A 25,593-nucleotide genomic window follows, 5' to 3' on the forward strand; every position below is an offset into this window, starting at 1 on the left:
CTTTGCCTGCCTGAAAAACTGCAGTCAGGTGCGTAAAAGAAACGATAATAAAGTGTCTACTCGCATCCAATACGTGCTTTACATCGTAGTTATTGCAATATTTTGGAACAAGCTACAGTGCATTTCTTTGTCCTGAACAGAAATACATATACACGGTAGTGGCATACATTCTTAACACAGTTACAATACACTAAGAGCAGCCGGCAGTACGGTGCACAATGTGACGTCTTCAAGTGTAAATGGTGAAGGGAAATCTGTTATAAATAGATATGAGGCGAAACAATAAGAAATAACTGAAATAAATACATGAATTAGTAAAGATACAATGCATAAATAGCTGCATTTGTACACTAACACAACTTCTGATGCTTTGTAAATGTAGCACTCATCTAAGCAACAATAAATAGCATCGACCTGATGCAAATTATTTAAAGAAATCTTAAGAGGGCTGCAATTACTTATGTTCAAGTGTGCTATCAGAGGAAAGAGTTAGGTTAAATCATCTCCCTGTACAGGAAGGGCTTTGTTTGTTATGTTATTCAGGTTACAATTGAGAAAAAGTACTATTTCTATTTGTTATTGCTCTTCATATAATGATTTAAGTTAAATGTCCTTCTGGTTGGATGTTTAAAAAAGACTTTATTTGCAATGTTGTTCTTTTTATCAAGTACTTGTACATTTTATGTTACTTTGTTCTTCCACTCCGCTGCATTTCAGGGGGAATATTGTACTTTTACTGCATTACATTTATTTGATAGTATTGATAATATTTGACATTATTGTAATATTATTATTTTATTATTAATCCAGTTATTGTGTCCAATAGTCTTTTTGTTTGTAGTATTTGATTTGTATTGTTTCTCTCTTGCACTTCTGCTTCATCACCATTGTATTGAAACATATTATTATGTTGTGTATTTGTTCTATTTTGAAAATAAATAAATAAACAGATTGTGAAAAAAAAGTAAATAAATAAAATGGCCTTGTGAACAAAACAAACATATATATATTATTTATTGTATTTATTTGTTTTGCGGTCATTCGCACCCCTGGAGGTCATACAGTAACAGAACAGTGTGTGGATACAGCATATTTTTATTCAACACTACCTCACTGGAGCACGCGCATGTATGTGTGTGCGAGTGTGTGAGTGGGGCAGCCATGAAGAAACCCAACTCTCCCTATCTTTCCTTCCTCTCCCCTCTTAGTCAAGGACAGTTTCGCTTTGGCACATAAACGCTCCACACTCCGTCTGTCAGTCTGCCCTCGTTCCGTTGCTTATACTGCCTACTACGGGATATTTGTGATTGGTTCATCCCTCCCTCTCCTCCCTCCCTCCTGCGTGATTGTATGTAAATCCGGTCGGGACTGAGCCAGTAGGTGAGGTTGGGGCTGGTGGCTCCTGCCTCGGTGGCGCACACGAGACCCGAGAGCGGCCGAGGTGAGATCGCTGCGCCGTCGGAGCTGTCCACTGTGCCGTGGTGCTGAACTCCACATCCTTCTGCTTTTCTGCGTCCTCTTCCATCGGCTCTACTCTACCTTGATGATATTTTGGGAAAGGATTAACAACCTCCCCTTCGGCTGTTTATAGGTGCAAACTTCTCCCGAGGACACCTCTCTCTCTCTCTCTCTCTCTCTCTCTCTCTCTCTCTCTCTCTCTCTCTCTCTCCCCACCGGAGATTACACTACAGCCGTGGATTTGACCGGAGCTCGAGTAATTCTAATTTCTAGTAATAGTTTGTTGAGAAGTGTCACTTCCTTCTAATCTCGTTTGGATTATCCTCCTGGATGGTTTACGTCTGGACACAAAGGTAAAAATAAATAAATGTTTTGTTTGTTGTGGACTAATTGTTGTAGCTCCATCCATGACGAAGTCCCCTTTCTCTGACTCGCTATCACACAGCAAGCTTAACCCTCACCATCGGTGAGGCGCCTCAACTCTCTTCTAATAATCCACCAGGTCACTCTCCTTGACTCACAAAACATCTCACAATCTGTCGCCTCGGGCTTTTACCTTCACAATTCACTTGTTCCGGAGGCTCAAATCTACTGATATCCGGATATCTGAAGTTACAGTCGCTGTCTTTCTGTCAGGGACACTTCTTACTGTAACACAATCAATGCATTTGAAACGATTGGAGACACGCCACGGTGCCCAGAGCTTTTAATTCGTCCGCGTAGTACTTAGTGTGTTATTTTTTTCCTTGGCACGCTAATCCTTGAGTGACACCGTTAGCAGCAGAGGGATTATACTTTTGTTTTTCATCCTCAGATTTGCGCCTGACTCATTTGGCAGTATATTATAGGCTCTTGCGCAGGGGATGGCCGTTAATTGTGTTGTTTGATGGTTTGCGAATTAAATTTAGGGTCTTTTTTTGTTGTTTTTATCGCCGCGATGGTGCAGCAGATGGAGTTAGAGCTAACCTAAAACCAGATTAAGTTCTGCCATCGATACGACTCAGATTTACTGCCTGCAATCCTTTGAGCTCTCTGTTGATGGATATAGAGTAGCCTCTTGGTTAGATCATAGTATGCTGCTAAAATATCATAGGTTACAACTCATTGTAGTGATGAAAAATGAAAAAACATGCTATCTGTAAGCTAAACCTGCATTTACACACATTTGAGGTAGTTTTACTACTGTTTCATGTTTACTTTTATGCCATTACATTTAAAAAAAAAAATCTAATTTGACATATTTAGAGCCTTGTTGCTTTACTTTATTATACTTATATATTATTATATATATTTTTATACTTCCACGAAATGTATATAATATTTAGAATTAGCTTCACCTTGACAATAAAATGCTAATTATGCATTAAATATGTATTAATATTAATGTGTAACGCTCACAGGGTCATCAGAGTACAGCATTGAGTACTCTTACTTTTCACTTAAAGTACATTTTATTAATAGTACATACTTTTACCTGTAACTGAGTTTAGAGTGCATACATGTACTCTAAAACCAATTAATGTCCGAATATTCTGGTGACTTTTACTTGGCGCTTGCTAAAAGAACAAGCACTGTAGTTAGTTGTGTGCCAGCTGCTGTACTCCTGATTAGACTGGGAAGAACTTTATTAATTTACAGGTACACGACAGACGATGTGTTTGTTCATCCGTATAGCATCCTCAGCATCATTTTGACGTTCTGTGTGATTTACCAGACGCAGACACAGATGATTACTACACATTCTTCCACTAATTGCGACAGTAATTAAAATTCTTGCAGAGGAAGTGTGAATGCTACAGAATCCATGCAGTTTGAACGTTCAGCCGTCTGTGTGCCTTTTACAATCCGACTTCAATCCATTAATTCCCACAATGCATTCACTTTATCTGTGAAAGCGCTTTGAAACCACAAGATAGAATCTATTTCCAGTTTCCAGTGGCGCATTGGATGAATGAGTGGATCTGTTTTTCAAGGCTGCACTTCCTAATTGATTCTCCAGTTGAATATAAAACAGAGACCAAGTAATATATAATGTATATATAAATTGTATAGATAGATACATAGATAGTGAGGAGACTTATGTGCTAGTTAACAACACACTAAGTTGAAGAGGAATATGGAAAAAGTCATGATATAATGTTGATTTTCAGAAAGATATGATTCTGATACACTCAGTTTACAGTTATTTTCAGACCCACGATGACACTGCTGAAGCCAAACAACAGTGTTCACAGTATTCTCACAGGGAAAACATTTTACTGCACCAAACCAAGACTAGAAAAAGCTTTTCCACTCCTCCCCCCCACCCCCCCATCCCCGGGTTAGATCCAATTAAGACATTTAACAACAGGTAGGAGATGGTGCCAGCTGAGCAGGTAGTGATGTTAATGGAGCTGCTCTGCTTTTCATTTCATTACAATGACTTTCTCAGAGCACCGTGGGGTGGGAAAGGCTTTTCAGTTAGTAGTTCTTGTCACTAGAAGGAAGGAAATTAATGCTGAAGCATTTGAGATTTGAGAGAGACGGTACTGCGTGTCAAGGTGTGGGTGTGTGCAGCTGTTGGGGAGGACAATTGCGCTGCCACTGAAACAGAAACAATTTTAGAGTCCTGTCGTTGCAAGCAGGTTGAAAGATCTTTCCCATTTACCCTCCGAGATGTCTTTATGGGGCTGTTTTAAAGAGCAAACTGGATTGGAGAACCACATTTTCCTAGTGCCACCTTTATGGCTTTCTGTACAGATGCCTCCACAAATCCAGCAGCTCACCTTTCATTGCCAAGTAAGGTCTGAAAGGTTTTTCCATTCCACACCATTAATATTGTGATCATGCACTAACCCCTTTATGGCTACTGTATCGTCTATTTTAAGCTTGCAGTGGTTTCTACTGGGACACTGAACAAACATGGGAGATCAAACAACTGTACTGCAACTCTGCCGGCTTCCTTTGGGTTCTACAAAATCCAATATGTTTAGGTGCTTTTCCATTCGGCTACTGAACTAAAATGTGAACAGAACAGAAGAAGGTACCATATATAAGGCAGTGTTGTTGCATTTATCCAGTGAAATGTACTTTACACATGGAGATGTGAACACTTTCCACATCAGAAAACTCATCATACTAGCCAACGTTACATATTACCAGACAAAATCAGTTTTCTCACATGGTATAGTGCAGATGGTTCTGGTTTTATTCGTTTTGAGCAATGTCATCCTCCAGTCCAACATAATGGACGTAAATACTCTTCTTGTTGTAGGGACTATTTCTTTCGTAGACAGTATTTCCAAAGAAAACTGTCAACAGTGAGTTCTGCAGATTATCCAGATTGATCGGGACAAAACACATGGATCTTATTGGTAACTTGTGAACGCTTTGAGCACATTAGATTAACCTCCATTGTACCGGTGGTGACAGACATTTTGAAATCTCAAAGCTTGGCCAAATAAAACCAAAAGTATCTGCGTGGATATTTATCGCTGGAGCAGAGTGAGAAGATGTGTACTTTGGGTGAACTCAACCTTTAAAGGTTTCAACCTTTTCGCAAATGCACTAACTTGTTTTTTTTTTCTGAGCGTTAGATGAGAGAATCAATATCACTCTCATGTTTGTGCTCAGAGCCAGAAGGTGGTTAGCCTAGCTAGAAACGGATAATCTGGCTCTATCACTATTTAACATCTTATTTGTGTAATAAACACAGACAAAGACATTAAAATGGAAATGAGTGGTTAGGTAACGTAGCAGGCAACATTTTGCCCGTGCACACAGAACTTTTGTGCAGCGTCTCCATCGCTTTGCCTGCAACCTCAAGGTGAGGACAAGACTCCGAGAAGTCACTGCACGCAGCTGCTCGCCAACAAACTGTTTCAGCGCTAAGAAATTAAACGCCACACATTTTCATTTTTACATGCAGTTAAGTATGGAAACTAGCAGAGTGGCATCAGTGCTTTTAGCTAGCGTATTTACCAACATCTGAATTTTGTCTTCATTGAAAGAACTGTATTGAATTCAGGGGCCACATTTTCAGATTTAAAAAAAACATTGTGCATGTAAAACAATGAATCAGGTGATGAGCAGTTACATGTCTTCCTTTGGGAATCTACATTTCAAATTGGTTCAGTATGTGTTTTGGTACACCAACTGTGAAAGATCCCCTCCACTCAAAATGTGATTTTCAGACTTTTATGTCCCGTGAAATGTCTGACCTTGACTCTACAGAGTCGCTGGAGAGACATTTCCTCTATTAAAGGGGGGGGATGTCTGTGCACTTGTCTAAAATATGAGATTCTAACGGACCTCGGTCAAACTAAATTAGGGACGTCACAATTTAAAAGCCGATCGCTGTCAAATAAACCTGAAACCTCCAGTGCAGAGCGGATTCGTCAGTACAGAGCGCAATAATTAGCATTAGCATTAGCATTAGCATTAGCATAGTAGAACGTTTTGACAGCAATAGCGTGTGCAGTTTTTGGTTTACCGCACCTTGGAGCTTCCTTATATCTACTAAATAAATCCTACTAAATGTTATTGTATGTTTACCATCAACCACTGCCAGTTACAAGCTAACAAGCTGAGAAACAACAAACTAATAAAAGATGCTAGCTACAGTTACCATGCTTATAAGTCTGCTAGTCCCCGATTTTGGTGCACAACAGACTCCTCATCTGAGTCAATCACGTAAGGCTGAATCTTTCCGATGTTTCCTTTAACGGAGAAAATAGACAAGACGCCAAAACCCGTCGCTCTGGAGCTCAAGCTAGTGCGAGCAGCGGTGGGCGGGGCGAGGCCCGGACGAAAATGTATGAATGAGGGAGAAAGAGAACATGTGCTTCCAACCACTTTTCTGATTACATTTTTTACTTTTATGTTAAACAAAACATAAATCATAGTAGATGATGCCATATCTTGAGAAGGATTTTAGCTATTCTTGTTTTATCTCTCTAACTCGGCCCCATCCCACCTCAACAATAACACTTCTAACACTGCGTTCCCCTTTTCCATCTCCCTTCATCCCACTCGGAGCTAAGCTGTAACCGCTGCCAACTCCCATCTGTGTCTCTGTGTCTGTCTTTGTTGTTCCCTTCTCCAATATGTGGAATCTTTATTGTGCAGACCCACACACGGTGAGATATGTTATCCTGCTGCCATATTTAGGAGACACTACCTCCTGACATCCTTATGTCGCCTGGCAAGCAGGGGGGGGGAGGGGGGTTGTTTGATGAAGTGAAAACCTGCTTTTCTTCTACTGAGAACATTACATTTCTCTTTTATGTGTGAGTCCACCGTTGCTCGTGGCATGCGAACACACAGAAAACCTCTTCTGATCACATGTAGCCGTTACAGATGAGAACACTTGTGATGTAATTTAGATTATTATCACACACTTAACTTGCTGTAATGATGTATGAGGATGTCTGCTCGGTGCAGTGAAGTCAAACATTTCCACTGGATCACAGCATATTCCTTTTGTTTCATTTTGTTCCCATAATCAATCTAAGGCAACAGCACGAGCTTCTGTCTCCTGACTTTTCAAACAGCTCTAGATTTCTGAAGCATGACCTCCTCCACTCCATGTCTTGATTGAACTCCAAGTGGATTGTTAAATTGTTATTGGCATAACCCTTTTCGTACAGCACAGCAGACCAATGCTTTTGTGGCTACTTTTGAAGCCGAGGCTTGGTGAAATATTGAAACGGCTCTTTCTCTGTCTCGGTGCTCTTTGGCAGATGGTCAGACCACAACAGAAGTTGCAGAAACCTTAAGGGTGAGGGTCAACAGGCTCTACAATAATCCTGTCACGGTGCTGCAAACTGGCTGGTGGCAAATGTGGCTTCAGCCATTGTAGAATATGTTTCAGTCGGTGGGGGTGTTGGTGCCGCTGGTGATAATAATGCTGTTGTTTGCTGTTTGTTGGAAGCGTTTGACACTTTGGGAGGTGGGTGTTGGGGCGGTCTGGCCATGCGTTGCATTTTAATGGCATCATAGGTCACAGTTCAGTTTTCACCGCTGTGGGCCAAGTGTGACGCCATTGTTCCGGGCACAGTACAGTAGATCAGATCAGTGAGATTATGTAATGATTGTTAACAATGGAAGAGCCAATGTGCCTCGGCCAGTCATTTTCCTGCAGAGTTGTAGCGACAGCCTGTACCTCACTATATTCCAAATGGTCTATAAATTAAATGGCTTTAAAAGAAAAGTCAAGGTCTTTCCTGCCACTGCCTCGCATGTGGAGACTCCTGCGATCATAAATGATTCTAATGTGATCCATATAATGCCCAAGTCCCCGCTGTCATACAGAACTTATAGGTGCACTCTGGAGTCGTCGCACAAAGAATGTCCTCTGATGTGTAAAACGACTGTTCAATAATTTGTGGCGTTGTGGTGCTCGCTCATCTTAATTGTTAATAATTGTAGCTTTTTGGATGAATCCCAGGGTACCGTCGGAGCTGATAGTACACAATTAGCTGTTTATAATTCTTAGATGTTTTTGCCAAGCGAGACAAAAATGCTGTGCATGACAAAAGAAATGTTAGAATCACTTTTCAGTGCTGTGATGAATAATGCGCACACTCTCTGAGGATGAATTTGTTCAAATTATCATACAGTACAAACTGGCAGCGGAGGCCTGGTCACAGTGGGCTATCTGGCGTTTCTTAGGACTGCCTGCGTGGATCAAAGATAAATGATATAGTCTGAGAAAACATAGAGCCTCTTTACAAGTGCCATTCGTTCCAAAAATAGACTCCCATAAATTCCCTGCTAGTTCAATTAGATCCAAGTGCTAGGAATAGTTATTTTTATCCAATGTAATTAGTTTCAATTTACTTTCAAATCCTGCCACTGCAAGTGTGTCGCTGATTACTTTTAAAAAATATGTTTTGATTCAAATTTGCAATAACAAAATTGGACTTAATTAAAAGTAACACTGTTGTTCATAAAAGTACATTGAGCAGCTCTTCTTCAACGGTAGGACACAATCTTCCTCAGCAGACCCAGTTTGACAAGCTGTCAGGGACTTCGAAGGAAAAGTTTGACATCTTGCAAAAAGTTGAATATATCGGTACCACTCTCGTGTATAAAGCCACTAGCAGTCGTTTAGTTTTGGCTCTGCACACAGAGTGGAAAACGGGGGGGGGGGGGAAACAGCTGGCCCGGCTTTGATAGGTGGATATTGTCACCTTAGTTTTGAAAGCACCATGCAGCCAACACGCCATGCTTGAGATTCAACGCTCATTCTTTCCACTGATTCAATACAATTCCTTTGATTTGTCATGTCGTTATCTATCTCACAAAACACACATTTTCTCTACATGTTTATGTCTTAAAATAGACAGAATGAGAAACTGAAAAAGGAAAAAAGGTGCAGGTGAAACTGACAACGACACATCCTGTTTGTGAGCTTTGTGAGAAAATAACGTTTGAGTCCCTGAGCGAGGCTCAGTGATCACTGAGAGCCCACAGCCCGTAACACAAAACATCTATAGTCCTGCTGAGAACAAAGAAAGCTGCTGAGTTAGAAAGACATCAGAGGCTCATTAGCGTTCCAGTGATTGACCAGCTGAACTCCCGTTACCCTCACGACTTTCTTAATGTTTTCACTGCTGCAAACCCTCCGCCTCTTCTCATCGTACGCACCAGTCTCACATGACCCAAGACCCAAGAAGGAGAATCTCTGCCCTGTTTTGGTCCTGAGACTTTCTAAACGCGAGGATCATTGAAATTCCACATTTGATTTCAGAAGTTTCTCTGCCTGCCTGGATTTAAGGCAGATTAACTTTGAAAGTGAATTAACTCCCAGCTCCTGCAAGTGCTACCGGGGCAGAAAAATAACTTTTTCTTATCCACTATTGCCGTCCTTACTGGCTCACACATATTCCCACATTTACTAAATATTCCGAACAATACAACATATGATCTGTAGGTGTCACCGTGACAGTGTCGGCGGAGTATTTCAAAACTTAATTGGAGTTCTGGGTGTAAAAAGAGTTGATTGACAGTCATATAGGCGTTACCTGAAAACACATACATAAGCAAACACACACGAGACACACGCCAGCATAAGTTCAAAGCTCAGTGTAATCACATTTGTATCCCTTTTGATAGATATCTGAATGAAACAGATAAGGGGGATAATGAATTATGTCATCACAACATACCGCCAACACATTTACACAAGGGCCTATCTCCTTCATTATCTGCTATCTGGTGGCACGGGGATGCACTGCTCTTATCCGCTTGGCATTTGGGGCTGTGCGTCCCGTCTAATGAGTCGGGGATATCGGAGCGGTGGTTTACTAAAGGGTTCAGAACGAGGGTTGTAGATGGCAAGTTGCTCCTTTGAAGTCCAGTGAAAGTGAGGGTTCACAAATCCTAAGAAGTCTGCATTAATTATTTAGTGTGGCAGTGAACTCAGGCTTGTAAATGCACAGCAGGGACTGTGATGTGATTGATATAAGGGCTTTTAAATGATGAGAAGAGTTTCTCTGAAGTTCCTTTGTGCTGGTATTCAGTGCCGTGTTTCTCCACTTATTTTAGCCAAAAAAACAAATTATTAAGTAGAAGTGTTGGCAGTAAGAACTACTGATTCAAATTCTAGTTGTAAGTAGGTGTGATCCCTCACTGTCTTCCAACCAGCTGACAAATTATATTATTTTATTTTATATGTACATATTTTACTTTTATGACGCTCGCACTATTTTATTAATAAGTTCATTCTTGACATTGGAAGCAGCACAAAACGTTCTCACCTACAGGTGCATTTAGTAGATGTTCGTTAATGTGTTTAATTGCTATTGTGCTCGTCGAGTGCCTTTACCCACGTGTGTTGTTGCCCCACGAGTCTAAGAATTAAAGCAATAAGGCGAACAATGTGATCATTTGTCTATAAAGTCTCTGATGTCAGTACACTTTTTAACTTTTACTCAAGCAAGAGAGGTTCAATGAGCATAAAAGCTCCAGCATGCTTCATAACACACAGTCAAACCTGAATAACCACAGTTTTTATCTACTAGCCACTGAGCAGCCCCACTGGAGCGATTTGGAGGTTAAGTGCTCCTCAACAGCAGGTAATGATGTAGCAGCAGGTCCCTCAGTCAGTCACGCTCACATGTATCCTTTCTTATTTTGGGAGTTTCTTAAATCAAACTGGCTGATTATTCTTTGCTTTCAAGATTACATTACCAAGATTTGTAATGTACGGAGTAAGAAAGGCGAGCAAGAGAATGAATTACCTGTATATGAGTTCATTAATACATCATAACCTCTCGGTAAAAGCACATATGTGCTACTTACATTTAAACCTTCATTCAACAGACAAAGTATGAAAAGTAATAAAATAGTGGAATTGAATTTATTTGAGAGTTTACAGCTCATTTCAACTCTTGTCCCGTGTAGTTAAAATATACAGCTTTGAATTTCATAAAACTACAATACAGTACGAATATAGAAATATAATACAATGCACATCCCATATTACACATACATATATAATATATGGACCCTCACACTGCTTCACTCAGTGTTACACTTCGTCACCACCAGGTTTTTATTTAACCCCCTACCAGCATGGAAGACGGTGCAAGACGTTACATCACCACACGGGTGTCCGACCTTAAAACTTCACATGTATTCTGCGGATTATTGAAAGATGTGGTTATGTGTGCGAACGCCTCGACGCATACGTTTGCATATCATTAAGAGAAAAGTCAAATGACTTCTTACACCGCACAGCGCTGTTATTAAAACCCACATGGTATATGATGACAATTACATTGACATACAATATACACAAATTAAAGCAAATTTATCAAGCTAACTCATTCATTAAGTTAATGAATTAGCCCATTAGCATTAGTGGTCGCATTTAATATATCATGGTGATTATGGAAAGACATTAGGCAGCTCAAGTGCCTCTTATTTGGACGTGATCCAGAATATTTGAGAGATGATTAAGGCTGTGCCAGGGTTGGCCCTCAGCTTTTTTCGATGCCTGCTCAGATTTGGCGTAACTATTTGGACTCAATTTAAGCTCCACAAAGAAATCCCCCTTTCTGAAAATTGCTCCTCAGATGAAAAGAAGGAAATAAAGCAGAGCCTCACTTTGTACAAAGGGTTCCTTTTCCTTTTTCTCCTGCCATATCCACTGATGCTCATTATTTCTGCTATGGATAGCACAAACCAGGATACGGTTAATGAACTCTTACACTTCCGTTGGCATTTTATCCAATTGAACACGGCTGCTGTTAAAAGATGCAGCTTAAAGGTGAGCTAGCATGTCTGTCACAAAAATACTGATTCATTTATTTCTGAAGTTAAAAGTAAAGAAAATCAAAAGGACTTGGTTATAACTCCTGAGGTGTCAATGATCCGTATTAAACCACTCAATCATTCAAATGATTCCCCCTATATATCAGCAGGGACTCCTTATACAATCAAACAGATTGAAGAGTTGGTGTATGGAGAAGCATGAGCTTAATATGTTAAATGTAAATGTGTCTTCCAAATATGGAGATCACAGGACATTTAGAAGCTGCACACAAAGCAGAATCCACGCGAGCTGTCAGCAGATACAGCTGCTAGCACAGCTGGGCGTCTGCAGAGGAAGTGCTCTCTTAGCAAAAAGACACTGTACACCCTCTCACCAAAACATCTGTCACCATGTCATTTGAGATGAATGGTCGGTGATTACACAATGATGGTTTTGTGACGAGGTGGCTTCGGATCACCTAATTGTGGGTGGATTACACGACTGTTCATGTTGCCATATTATTATTTTTTAAGTGTGCTGATGAGATGTGTCATGTCAGAATTTGAAATCAATAAAAAGTCTGATTAAAACATTACTTCTGGTTCAGTTCAGCTAAATAAAATCAGAGAAGAAATGCGTGTTTATTAGGGCTTGTTGACCAAATAGTTGTAAGAGCTGAGTTATATCGGTGCAGTTGTGTTTAAGCTTCCTCTAAAGCGGACAGTGAAGAGGCTAGTTAGTTGTGATGGGGTCAAAAGGGAGTTTGAACTCACACGAAAGGGAAGGCCTGCATCTGCAAAGCCACAACTCTGTTTACTTAAGTTCAATTCATTGTTAAAGTTTGGAAAATCAGCTGTATATCTTAAGTTTACACATTAATAACAGCAACATACATTCCCTATACAAGCAAACAGTGTTTGTTTGCAGTCTGAATGAATGCTGCACACAAGCTGTACCTGCCTCTAGACTTGTGACCTTTCGTACTACAAACCCCACGCTGAACCATCAGATCGCACCTTGGGAGCAGAAAGTACGATTCAGCACCCAAAAGGTTGCTGCAGTCTAAATACTTTCTAATAATGTTCCTGGGTTCAAGGAAAGGTTAGTCCTTAAAAGGGAAAAACGTTTTACTCTGTATTTCCATTAGATATCTCAGAAATGTGAATATCCCACACATGACAGCTTTCAGCTTTATTGGGGGCTCTAAGCACTTGGTTTATAGTAGAGTTGTTGTTTTTTTTCCCCGGAAAAATCCTCCGGCGCACAGAAAGTAATGCATTTTATGTTTCCAGCTGCTGCAACAGCTTGGAATAAACAGAGGAACTGGGCAGTTATCATGTGAAGTGATAGTCACTATCTGAAAGGACACAAGCAGAACCTCAAACTTTATCAATAAAAGTCAAGATGTAACAGTATTGGCTTGAAATGTTAAAAGAGCAGCGCCAACGTACTATAATAATGATGACGCAGCTCCCAAGGTGTTGCCAAAAAAACTAAATAAATGTGGATCAGCACTGTAGTAATAAACACGGTGATTAATAACAAGGACTAAAACGAAAGTAGCAAAACAATATTTTGGTTTTATATCCACTGCTAAGCGTGAGCATGAAGGTTTATTCTTGACCTTGACAAATCTGACTTTCAGCTATATCAGACGTTATTAATTAAATCCATGGCACTTTAAAAGCTTTCTAAGAGAAAGAATAAGTCTTACTTCTGAGCCAACACGGACGAGAAGTCTAAAAAGTGCTACGGATTAAATCATTTCAGCTAATGAGTTCGCATGTCAACAAAACCTCCATCACAACGACTAAATGTGCTTTGAGTTGATGAGATGAAGAACAGCGGGAGAAATGTTATTAAACCGGTATTCACTGTACAATGTGATGCGATTTGCAAATTGGAAATTAATTTATATATTGGACCAGTTCTCAGGAGAAAATGTACAAATTAAATGAATAATAGTATAGTAAAAATAAATAATAATGACAAATTAAAAAATAATTGTTTTTAAAGTTGACCGCCTAAAATAGTGAAAATTAAAAGCAAGCAGGGGAAATAATAATGCCATCTTAATGTCTTGGTGTACATAAAGATAAGAATAATACAGAGTAAGAAGCAATAAGTGAAACAAAAGGAAATACATTAATGTTAGGATGTGACTGTAAACTGATTTATAGAGTTTTTCAGGGATGTGGAGACTCTGGAAATAAACAATCTCTCATTTATTCTGCATATTACCTTTAATGAATTACCAGCACAGGCCTGCGATCAGTGACACTGCTGTTACAAGTGTTGTAATTAACAACATTGATTGTCTGGAAGGGAATTGTAACATCTGATCCTTCACAGCCGTGTTTATAGCCTACATACTGCCCCTGCACATTTATAGTGTAAAGTTATGAGGCCTGTGTTTGGATATATGAGAAGTTAAATAGTCTCTACCGTATAACGCATAGGTGAAATATCAGATTATCGTAAATATAGAGGGAACGCTCAGTGTCTTCCTGATGCTGTTGACCACCTTTTAGTTTCATAAATTGGGGTTGAGTGCCCAGGGGGAAACTCAGCAGTATATTCTGAAGGGAAAGATTTTTGACACTCAGTTTCCCTGAGCTTATATGGGCTTCATATAAGCTTACAACCTTACATTCACGCCAAGGTCTCTAACCTCTAGGCAAGTGCTGCTGCCCCTTTTTTTATAAACCCACTTTGCCATTTATTAACTGACTCACTGACTGCAGGTCTTGCAGAGAGAAATGTAGTATGGTCTGTTTGAGCTCTTAGAAAATGTTTTTGCGCCCAATGCAAAAATATTCTCAGCACATTCTTGTCAAACCTCAAGTGTTTCATTTCCATGCACATCCTAAACGTCTGGACTACAGAGGCGGCTGATGTTACCTTGATGCACTAGAATAATGCAAGCCGTAGGATGTAAGGACACCATGCAGGGACATAACATGAGTACATTTTGAGATACTCATTTAGGCATATATAACATCGCTTTGTTCCTTTTGTTATAAGAAACTGCTTCTTCTGAAAGATTGGCACAGCCTTTTCTGCAATTGTAAACGGAAGAAAAGGGACCAAACGGAAGCGCTACCCGAGGGGGAAGTGTGTTGCTTGTGGTTTTGGACGTGCTTTGAACTTGAAGAAGTCCTTTATCAGTGCACAGTGCTGCCGGGGATGTAACAGTACGAGAAGTGCCATGATAACTCTGCCAAATAAGACATGCTGCAGCAGGGTGCTTGGGCAGCAAACACACAGCAGATGCTCCAGTGTTCTCCAGATATCTTAGAGACAAACTGTAATACTCCAACCAAATTGATCTGTACATAGAAATACCGCTGAGCGTGCTTAAAGAGATCTGCACACAGGAGGTCAGGAATGTGTCTGCTGAAGCATATGGTGAGAGAGGAAAGCAGAGACGTTTATCTGCTGACTTCAAGTTCCCCTCCAGTGACCTCACTGACATTTTGAATAATTTCAAACAAGACTCTCTATGAAATCATTGGTTTACAGAGCAAACCGGGAGCACCAGTGCATCCCCGCTAGGCCCATGTGCCACAACCGCAATGCAATTTCTCAGCTTTACAGGTGGGCTTAATTTTTACTGGAAATGGGCCCGGGAAAGATAATATTTTTTACAGTAGGGAACAACCAGAGGAGCGTTGAAACATGAATAATGTTAAGTAAGTCCACTCATCTAGTCTGAAGTCGACATTGTTTTTTTTCCGTCTGCAGCGTACAGATTCAGAATTGCTGAAAACTAAATCTCAGTCTGCATTCTGAGAGATTCCACTAAGTCAACAATAAGAAAACTTTAGCTGTCTGGTGAAGTTGTTGTGTATGCACAACAAACAACATCTCTTCAAAGCACAGATCATTTTTGTGGTGAAATGTTTTGTGGTTATTCTAAAAAAGGAACATTATTGCTTGTGTGTCACTAAACATTTGCGTATGAATGCACAACAGCAAAAGTAAATATACGACCAGATTCAGAAATAAAATAACAAATCCAATTGCTACAGGCGCCTGCTGGATGCCAAATAATGAGTACTGCCTATAATGGTTAGAATATAAATGTTTGTATCATTACATTGTTGTCACCAGATTTCTCACTGACGCTTTGTTCATTCTTTTATTGTATATCCACTTTATATTATACTCATACTGTAGCTATACTAGCATCTGGCCACAGGTGGCAGCACCGAGCAATTCTGCTGAGCGGTCGATGAAGAACCTCTGCGCCATCTTGAATTTCCACTGAGTCATATAATTGAATTCACCTGCACCTGCTGTGTTATTTTTGTTAATTTACACTCCGACAAAACTTCTTTGACGTTCACCTGCCTTCCTATGGCTTCGTGTTTTTAATATTCCTCCAAAAATCGACTTTATTATCACCAAATGGCTGAAATCGGGAATACTAACGGTTGTGCGCCAGAACTAACGTCTTTCGGTGAGTCAAGCTGCTTCTCCAGAATGCTAACATTTGTTAGCATAAACTGATTTATAACGTTACTTCTGAGATTAGCAGGGTAAAATGTATGGTAATGTATCTCTCCTAACTGAATCTAACATTGGCATTGTTTATTAGTATACATTAGAGATACATAATTTCTTAAAAACACTATTCATCGCTTATTTCAAAGTGCAGTTTGTGGTAGCATGCTAACGTTAGCCCTAACCCTAACCTAACGTTACCGGTAAATATATTTACTGAAGTAAGTTACTTAATTTAACTACAATTTTTTAATCATCTTCTAATCACATTAATCTAACTACATGAATTTGATATATTTAGTTACAGATTAATACGAAATGTTAGATTAAGATACACAGAAGTGTATATACATTTTATTCAGCCCCACCTTTACCAGCTACGATATTAAAGTTATACCTACTTAATCTATAGATAATTATAATCTAATATTATAAACTGGGCCATTATGCATATTGTCTCAGTTGGTTACCATACAGACTTAGTGTCTTATGTCTGAAAATATACAGAATTGCCTTATCATGCTAGAACTAAATGTAATTATCATCAGAGATCAAACTATGCTTGTGTAGAATTTTATAAAGAAATCTAAATTTGACATTCGCAAGTTAACATCACCTTATCTTCTGCCATCCCACAGTGGAACTGTTAAGCAAGGCACTTAAGCTTCGGTAAGCAGCTCAGCTTCACAACATGACTGTAGTGGACTGCTCCCTAGTGTAAATCTGTAAGACTGGCTGACTTTGAAGTAGGGTGCTCGCTGAAAAAACGCATGCATGCTCAGCAAAGTGGATAAATAACTGAACAAATGGGGAAAAAAGTAGTTACTTTTTCTTCTTTGACACTTTGCATTTTATACTATAGTAAGAAAGTAAGCTGCTAAAGTGCTGAAAAGTTGCTGCCACAGGAAATTGAGAAATGAAGCTTCAAATGTCATTTCAACACTTTGCAAAACTGGCATTTAAAGACACTATTCAGAATAATATTGGTATAAAGAAAACTGTCTATCATGCAGAACAGGCTTTGATTTTTAAATGATCTGCAAAGGAGGCTCATAGCATTTTGTGCTCTGTTGTTCTATTCTGTCTGTCATCTGTTTGTTTTGTTGCAGCACAATAATAGAAATAAGTTAAGCTAATGTGGCAGGGATGTGACCTTGTGCATCTCATAAATGGATATCTAGCACTAAAAAGATGCGACACAGACATAAATAATATTAACTGGTTTGTTTGAAAGAATATGTTGTATAATATTGATAATATCAGTACATAGCAATTGATTCATTTTATTATCAGAATAATCGAGTCGCATGCTTGGCAAAATTGTTTTATTTTGTGTTGAATGGCGGTCTGGTTCATCGTTCATGTTATGTGACAGATTTTAAACAGCACAGTGACCTTAAAGAGGTCTCAACCTTCACTTTGTGTTTGTCCAGGGTCAGTTGAGTATGCATGTTTCTTTCAGCACTACCCTGGCACCTTGTCCTTCATTCTTATTTACTGCACCCACAACTGTGCTCTACGCTTTAAAATTGACCTTAATAAGAACTGAAGAACGTTAAAAGGTTTAGAACTTGGTGGCCTTACATATATTCAGCTTTATTCAGCATGGAATATTGTAACTTTTACAGTCATAAATAATGTAATGTCTGTAAACTGCTTACAGCCTGTTTATGTTACTAAACTGAGAGGAACAAAAGCTAACAAAACAATGAGGGGTCACAAGATAAATCTGACGATTAACCATTAACAGGACAGGAAAGAAGCAAAGAACACACTTATTTTTTAGACATTCCTCTCTTAGGTTTGATTAGTAAATTACTGGCTAATTTGACTCATACAGCACACACACAATGTCTGGAACCACCGGTTTAAGAAATAGTTTGAATGCTTTTCTTAATTCTCAATTTGTTATCTCCTATGTGAGGAAAAAAGCAAAAAATATTTAGTTTTTGTGAGAAACCTTGCAGACGACGTGGTAGCTAGCGGTGCAAAACAGATGCTTTAGGGAAGCGTTGGCGGCTGTTGCTAAAATACTAATTTGCAAAAGGTTGAGATATCTTAAATTGTGCCATATGTTCTGATTGTGGAAACTATATGTTCTTAGTCTTATTTAGAAATCATGGACTCTACTTAAGCTCATGCAGTTCTGCTGTCTACTGAAAAATATTATCAGAGTTCCCAGTGGATCATCAGCCATATTCAGAATTTGTTTAATTATATTTGAAGCGAGCTGACTTTAATTAGAAAGCGATAAACTGGAGAGTTATCTGCAATAAGTCAGAATAAGTCTAAATCGACTGGTAATTGTCATGTGGGAGTTGACTATTCCTGAATTAAGGGCCTTCAGGGGAAAAATCATGCATAATGTCAGGAAAAGGTATGTCATGTTTTTAATTATGCATTCCTATTTTCCAGACTTATAACTTACCAAACATGCATGACAGCTGATAGTAAATTACAATGTGTGCATGTATTCGCACCCAGCTAATGCCCAGTCAGGAGATGCATATACACGTAGTATCAGTAAGTCGGGTCTCAACATTTCTGTGCCCAGTGCATTGACATGCAAAAATCTGCTGAATGAGACAGATAGAAGGGGGGGGGGTTGGAGGAGAGGGGCTGTGAGCTTGTCAAGACATGATGCATTGTGTACATAGTGGGAAATAGGTAGTCTTCATTTGAAAGTCAATTCCAAAGCATAGACGTGCTCCAGGGAATTTAAAACCATGAGCCAAAGTTATAATGACACTCCCTGAAGGGAGTCCAGTGAAAACTTTCAGACTGTGCCTGTCTCCTGTGCTTTCAAGGCAAATAAATAAGACTTGTACTATTTACTCAAACACAAACTCTTACACTCTCTCTCTCACACACACACACACACACACACACACACACACACGGTCTTGTGTATATACAATTATATATGACATGCTCACACTAGAGTTGATGTCTGTTAAATTAAGGACCATTTACACTAAAAGACATCTTACTTTTTCCAATATAAATCTGTATTTTGCTTCTGGGCTTTTATGAGGAAAAACATGTGTTATAGCCTGCAATAAATTCTACTTTATGAAAGTTATACTGCAGTTTTTGTTAAAAAACATTCTAAGAGATGTGATTCAACGTTATGGTCACATTTGAGGCTATAGTTGGTGGTGGTGTTATTGTTTTGAGATTTATAATATTTAGTCTACCCTCATTGATATAAATGGGATGGACAACAGAAAGACTTCTCATTAACACAATACAATTTAACAGCACTATGAAGTGAGTCATAGCTGTTAATAGTGACATTTGAAGTTTTGCTTTTGGACTTTACTCATGATTCCTTACCATCTGTGTAGTTTGTGCCACAACAGTAATGGTGCACAAAATGACAAGAAAATGAACTCACCAATGGCCAGAAAAACTCTTTGTGCTGTGTGATCTCAGAGCTCCTAGTAAGATTACTAATGAGTCAGTAGAAGTGAAATGTTATTTGCATTTGTTCCAGTTGTGACTCATCATAATGGGTTAAATGTCTGCGAGGAGCCGACATCTACAGTATGACACAGTTAAACTTCTTAAAACTGTGCATATGTCTCTGTCTCTGACACAGCATCCTGCAAAAGTTAGTCCATTAATAACCCATTTAACTCTGGGACGCCGCAAAGAAGTTGATTGATTGTGCTTGCAGATATGGTAATGCACCTAGTGTGGCTAAAAGACTGTGTTAGGAGAGAAGTGGAGCAGCAGCAGCTGCAGGCATGGTTCCTACCTGGATCCGGAGAGTTTTAGAAATGCAGAATGAATATGATCACATTAAAGAGGCAATAAGCGAGCTGTTTAGTGCCCCATAGCACAAAGCAACGATAATATGTCTGCAGGGGGTTGGTAAGGCAGTTGATCATTAGAGGTTTTAACAATTACTTTTTCAGGTTCAGAGGTCTTTTTGAATTTCTAGACTCATACTTTGGAATAAAAGCTCCCTGCCCACTCGATTATCAAGGCACTTTCAATGCTCCTTACTTACTACACAGACAGAGACATGAGTGAGGGACTGGTAGACAAGACCTTTCATCTACAATGGCTAAAGGCATTTAGGCATTCTGAATGAAAATGGGTGAAAGACCAAGGCTTAAGGCAGCTGTTAGGCTACATATAGTCTGTACATTAGTTTCTTTGTAGCTATTTCCTTTGCACAGTTGTTCTTTTTAGAGTTGTGAAAATGTGACTTTAATGTTTCTGTAAATTCAACGGGGCGGTGGGCTGGTGGTGGGTGTAATTCTACCGAGGTTTATTTTGACAAAGAAAGATTCTTAAATGTCAATGTCTTTGAAGGTTAAACAAAAACTCAGACAATTATATGCACACCGCAGCTGTTGATGTTTGTGCTTCTAATTGAAAGTTAATATTTCCATCAGCATGAATCACATACAGTGCACAGACCAAGTTTTTCATATCTGTTCAAGAAAATCCAAAATAAAGGGATGAAATTTCAAAGCAGGAAATCTGAAGGTGTCAGGCACCTCAGGAAGGCAATAAAAGGCACATAAAGTCACAAATAAAATAAAGTTTTAATGTTCCCTCTTCGTCCGGCACATCACAGCGACATGCTTCTCTGCCGGCACAACCTCCCGACCTCAGTGAATTGCATGTGGGCCTACCGAGCTGCCACAACAGTGCCATTGTTGTCTGACTCAGTGTCACTCCAGAAGAACAAGGAAGCAGGGTCACCATCCTGCTGTCAGTCATCTCCTCTGCTGGAGGATGATGAGCAGGCATTGGTGGCTTGACACGGCTTAGAAAGTACAGCTCAGTGTTTGCGTGTGAAAATCAACAAGTCAAGTCGAGTCAAATGCATTTGTAAAGCTCTTCCAACAAAGGGGATTTTTGCGACGTGCTGCACAAAGAACTGAAGGCATAAATGCAGATAAAGACGAGGGATAAAAATAAGAAGGAACAAACGCACTGCAGATTGTGACATAAAGCTTGTGTGTGTGTATTTGTGTGTATGTGGTAAACCCTGTGTTAGGCAAAATGAGAGCACTGACTAACACATATCCTCTTCTCTGTGTATTTCCTGCATTTTTACCTCCTTGAACGTTGCTGTTTCTGGGACACAGACATTTTCACAGGGCATGTTTTTTTCCCCCCACAAACACTTTTGTTTAATTCATGTCGTGTAAAGGTCAAACTCGTTTTTATATAGCGCAATGAATTATTGAAAATGCTGTTATATTAGAGGTGAAAAGTGAATATTCTCTCTCCCTTAGATAAATATATTTGCGCTGCATCTCTTTGAGGGTGTGAGGAAACTGTTTAAGATGTAATCTCACCGCTACATCACAGTTGCTTGACTTAGACACTCAGACTAATTAATCGAAAGCCCTCACTTTAATTGCCTTAATATATTAGCTCTTTGTCTTCTTTATCTTGATTTTTCTTTTTTCAAGACGTCAATTTCCCGTTATTCAAAAGGAGATCTAATCTCCTCGCCAAGTGTGGGGCACGTATTGATAGCTTTAGTTTAAGCCAGCGACAGTTTTGTGTTTCCCATTGTACACTAATTACGGCAGACTTTATGCATTGTCTTGGCCAACAGGTATTGAATCTCCAGAGTGTTGGGAGAAGAGCACTCACCTTTTCTTGTTTGGTTTTTGACAGGAAAAGACCAATGAAGACAGCCAGATGGTGGTCGGCGGCAATTTTACTGTTGGGGCTCGCTGTGCTCGACGCAGACGGGAGACCCAACAAGGAGGAATTCAGGTCGCCGCTCTATCGACCAGTTGTGAGATTCCGACACAAGGTATTGATTGCTGCCTTTGTTCATTTGCTGTCCGTAACAAGAGGACTTTGTGCTTTTGCCAAGTATGAAACTAATTACAGTGGCGCTTTCTTCATCCGTCAAATGATTCGCCTGAGTTTGTTGTTGTTTTTCTGCCTACTGAAAAATACTTGATGAATCATTATCCTCCCTCTGCCAGGGGACTGTCTTTTCAAAGACCAAATCGGATTTATGCAAGGCACAGCTGGGCAAAGATGAAGACAAGTTCTGAATGAAGTGAGGAAGTTCGTATGTCATTTTAGCTGAATGTTTAAAGTAAAGATGTAAAGCAATGCTTATTGAGTCGGCGATATAGGGCAGGCCCCACAATCAAAGTCTGCCGCTTTTATTAAGCGCTCTCGCTGTATCTCAAGCAAAGAGTTTTTTTCCTTTTTAAACTAATATCGCAGTCTGTTTTTTCTCTGATTCGGTTCCAAAACCCCAAAGTAGCAGAGATGGATCAATTATCAATCCAGACTGGGATAGAAATTGACTGTTTTGGCAGACAGGGACTTGAGGAAAGCAAAGTGTTTTGTCAAGAGGCATTAGTTGGATTGTGGTCCTTCAGTACACATTTCCCACAAGCCCCCTTTCACAATACTGTTCACTAGTAAACACTTCTCCTCTCTATCCAATCCAAGATAACATTTAGCAGCGAAAATAAAAAAATGTGTTACGTTTGCATTTACTCCATGGCAGTCTGTCACGTCAGACTAACTATTGCATTTAAAATTTGTTCCAGCCAGCATGGGAATGAAAGGCAGTGGTACTAAAGGGTGGGTGAGTTGAGAGGTGGTTAGAAAGAGAGGGAGATGGATACAGAGGAAAACAGATGGTAGGAACATCATTGGACCGTATCAGAGTGGAGCGAGGAGCCGCGAGCGACGCAAAGCTGTTGAATCGACACAATGGTCAACCACATTTTGACCTTTTTGAACAAGATTTATTCAGAGAAATGCTTTCTCACAACTAGACTGCAGATATCAGCTATGCAAGTGTTCTGCTTCTTTCAGGCACAGCTACTCTGGAAATCGTGAAGAGATTTAAACTTCAATACTCAAAAATCCTGTAATATGATCTCAGGAAACTGCAGAGATAGCACTTCTGTCAGAGTGGGATGCTTTATACCAAAGGGAAGAGGGAGGCAAAGGATCCAACGTCTGCCTCTGCCTGGACAGTGTTGGATTTCAGTCTTAAAGGACCAGATCATTGTTTTTTAACCTTAAATCTATGTACAGCGTGGTATTGTACCATTGTTTTGTTATTACTTAATACATCTCCAGAGCCTACATATCCTGGGCTAAACAGAAACAGGAAAATTAAGCTTTCTGGATTTCAGTGTTTCACAGCTTCATCTTGTGAAGCAAATGTTTTTTTAGTCTGGTGGATAAAATGTTTCTTTCCTTAGCCTGTGTTCACACTGGTAGGTGTAGGATTTTGGTGATAGATTGAGTGTTTCGATATCATCAGGTGTAACTGAGGCAGAGAAGTGTCTTGGTACCAGAATGTTACTATGGTGAATCTACAGTGTGAGAATTTGGCTCAATAACTTAATTCCTTGCATTATAGTAGTTGCTAAAAACATATTGGAAAATAAATCCTCCAAGTTTATTTCCGAGGTAGTTTAAAAGACATTGAGACGCAAATCTTAGAGGTAGCTCTCCTTGTGTTGTATTTGCATTTTTCCCCCCTCACCTGAAACCTTTGTGGCTTGTGCTTTAATCTTCCCCCAACACAATCCTAGGTATCCCTGCTTTAACATTATTCTCTGTTGTACTGCACTGAGAGTGTATTGTATGCTTTTTATTGTAATGCCATGTCATTTGAATGAAAAAGGCATACCTTCTTAGAGTAGGTTCAGTTCAACCAAAGGCACATTTTGAACACTTCTCTACCTTCTTTCGTATCAAACAACACATTATCTCTTGTTGAAAATAACTCATTTAGACTTTAATGGCCTGGTTTGAAACCAGTGACTTTAATAATTAAAGTAATGTATTTCCATATTTAGCGGGAATTTGACGAGAAGCTACAAAAATGATGTATGTGCTTTTCCACTCCAACAAAATTAATTTGCCATTACCGCATCTGCATATCGTTACAATTCATCCCGTGAGAGGACAGAGGTAAACTCCACTCATCTATCCGCCTGTCAAAAGAGACTTTTGAAATTCAGAGCCCTTTGGTGAGAAATGGCCACATTGCAAGCCCTTTCTCCAAAATATGTCATTGGCCTTTTTGTTGCTTCGAAGATTTTCTCCGCTGTTGGCTAAACTGCAGTTGTTTTAAAATGAGATTTCCACAGATTGAAGAAGAGCAATAACAAGTTTCAGAACATGGCTTACGGCTCAGAATTAAAATTGTGTTTGTACTCGCAGTCTCTAGACACAAAATTACAGTAATTAAAAAGCTTCCTTAATATCGACTTTGCATCACATTTTTGATTAAATTCCTCTCACGTTCATTATTAATGGAACGTGATCGTACAAAAACAACGCTAATTTTTCTAAACGACATAATTGCATTAATTTCGCCCACAGCCAGTGGCCGTGTTAATGCTATGCCTTTTGCTTTGCTTTGAAGTGTTGTTTGACAGTGCTTGACAAGGGTAACAGCATTGGATACAACCTTTTTATAAGCTTTCCTCACAAAGACTTCAATCACCAGGAGGCCATAAACAGCTGGTCACATGCTCTACTCATAATTCCCATGGTATTGTTTCAGAAAGTCACTCTGAAATCCTCCACATGGGGTCAGGAATAGGACGCAGATCCTGGCCATCAGAATCCAGTCCTAATCATAATTCATCGTAATGGAAGTACCACTTCTATAACATGGAGATTTTATTTTGTACATTCTTATTTCACTCAAGCTCTTTCACAAAGAGTTTCACTGAAAGTGAGATGGAGAGACTCGATGTGTAATTTTTAAATTTTGTGGAATAGATGCCAGGCTTCACACGAGGGACAAAGCAATTTCTGAGAGTTTTTCACTCTGACATCAAGCTGTTATGTCAGGACAAACAAAATGGAGGCAAGGACAACTGTGTGAAAAGCCCCATCCATCCAGCACTGGCTTGGCCACATGGCAAATCTAGATTAACAGGGGATAAACAGAGAGGGAGAGAGAATGAGTGGGAGGGGGCTGGGCAAATGAGATTGAGATAAAGAGACAGGGTTGGAATTGGAGAAATAACGACAATAAACTGCAATATATATAATGTTTTTCTTAAATGTGACCACTGTCAGTATTGTTTCCACCACCCTCCTCCTCAGCTGGTCAGTTTTAGCCCCAACCCTTGTCACTCATCTTGATGAGCTGTCTACTTTCAAATGGCAGCCAGCCTGAGGCTGAGGTAACCAGCTTCCGTAAAGTCTCCACAGGGGCTTAGGAAGCAGATGCTGCATGAAGCCAATCTGCTAAAACAATAACAAGATGTGGATGTCCATGCCGGTGTTAAATCCTGGTGTGTTTTTCAAAGCCTGTTCTGCTGCATACTTATTGCTGTTAATTGGCTGGTTACTTACTGTAGTGACCCTGTTGTAAAATCACTGTACATTTGGCCTCAAGTGACTGCTTT

At 39.6% G+C, this 25,593-nt stretch overlaps 1 protein-coding gene across 3 annotated transcripts in view; it reads left to right on the forward strand.

Moving 5' to 3' along the window:
- Window positions 1–1,355: 1,355 nt before the first annotated feature.
- The window catches only part of fstl5 (follistatin-like 5), a 132,699-nt gene continuing 108,461 nt past the window's right edge, over window positions 1,356–25,593 (forward strand). For 2 of the 3 annotated variants that reach the window (XM_029441467.1, XM_029441468.1), the window contains exons 1-2: window positions 1,356–1,811; window positions 21,854–21,995. In XM_029441467.1, the coding sequence (XP_029297327.1) occupies window positions 1,789–1,811; window positions 21,854–21,995 (165 nt within the window). In that variant the 5' untranslated portion in view covers window positions 1,356–1,788. Of the gene's footprint in view, window positions 1,812–15,914; window positions 16,161–21,853; window positions 21,996–25,593 lie in introns of those variants that run through there. The other variant, XM_029441469.1, reaches the window with a different exon arrangement.

Source organism: Cottoperca gobio, chromosome 10 (genome assembly GCF_900634415.1).
Source record: "Cottoperca gobio chromosome 10, fCotGob3.1, whole genome shotgun sequence".
NCBI lineage: Eukaryota > Metazoa > Chordata > Actinopteri > Perciformes > Bovichtidae > Cottoperca > Cottoperca gobio.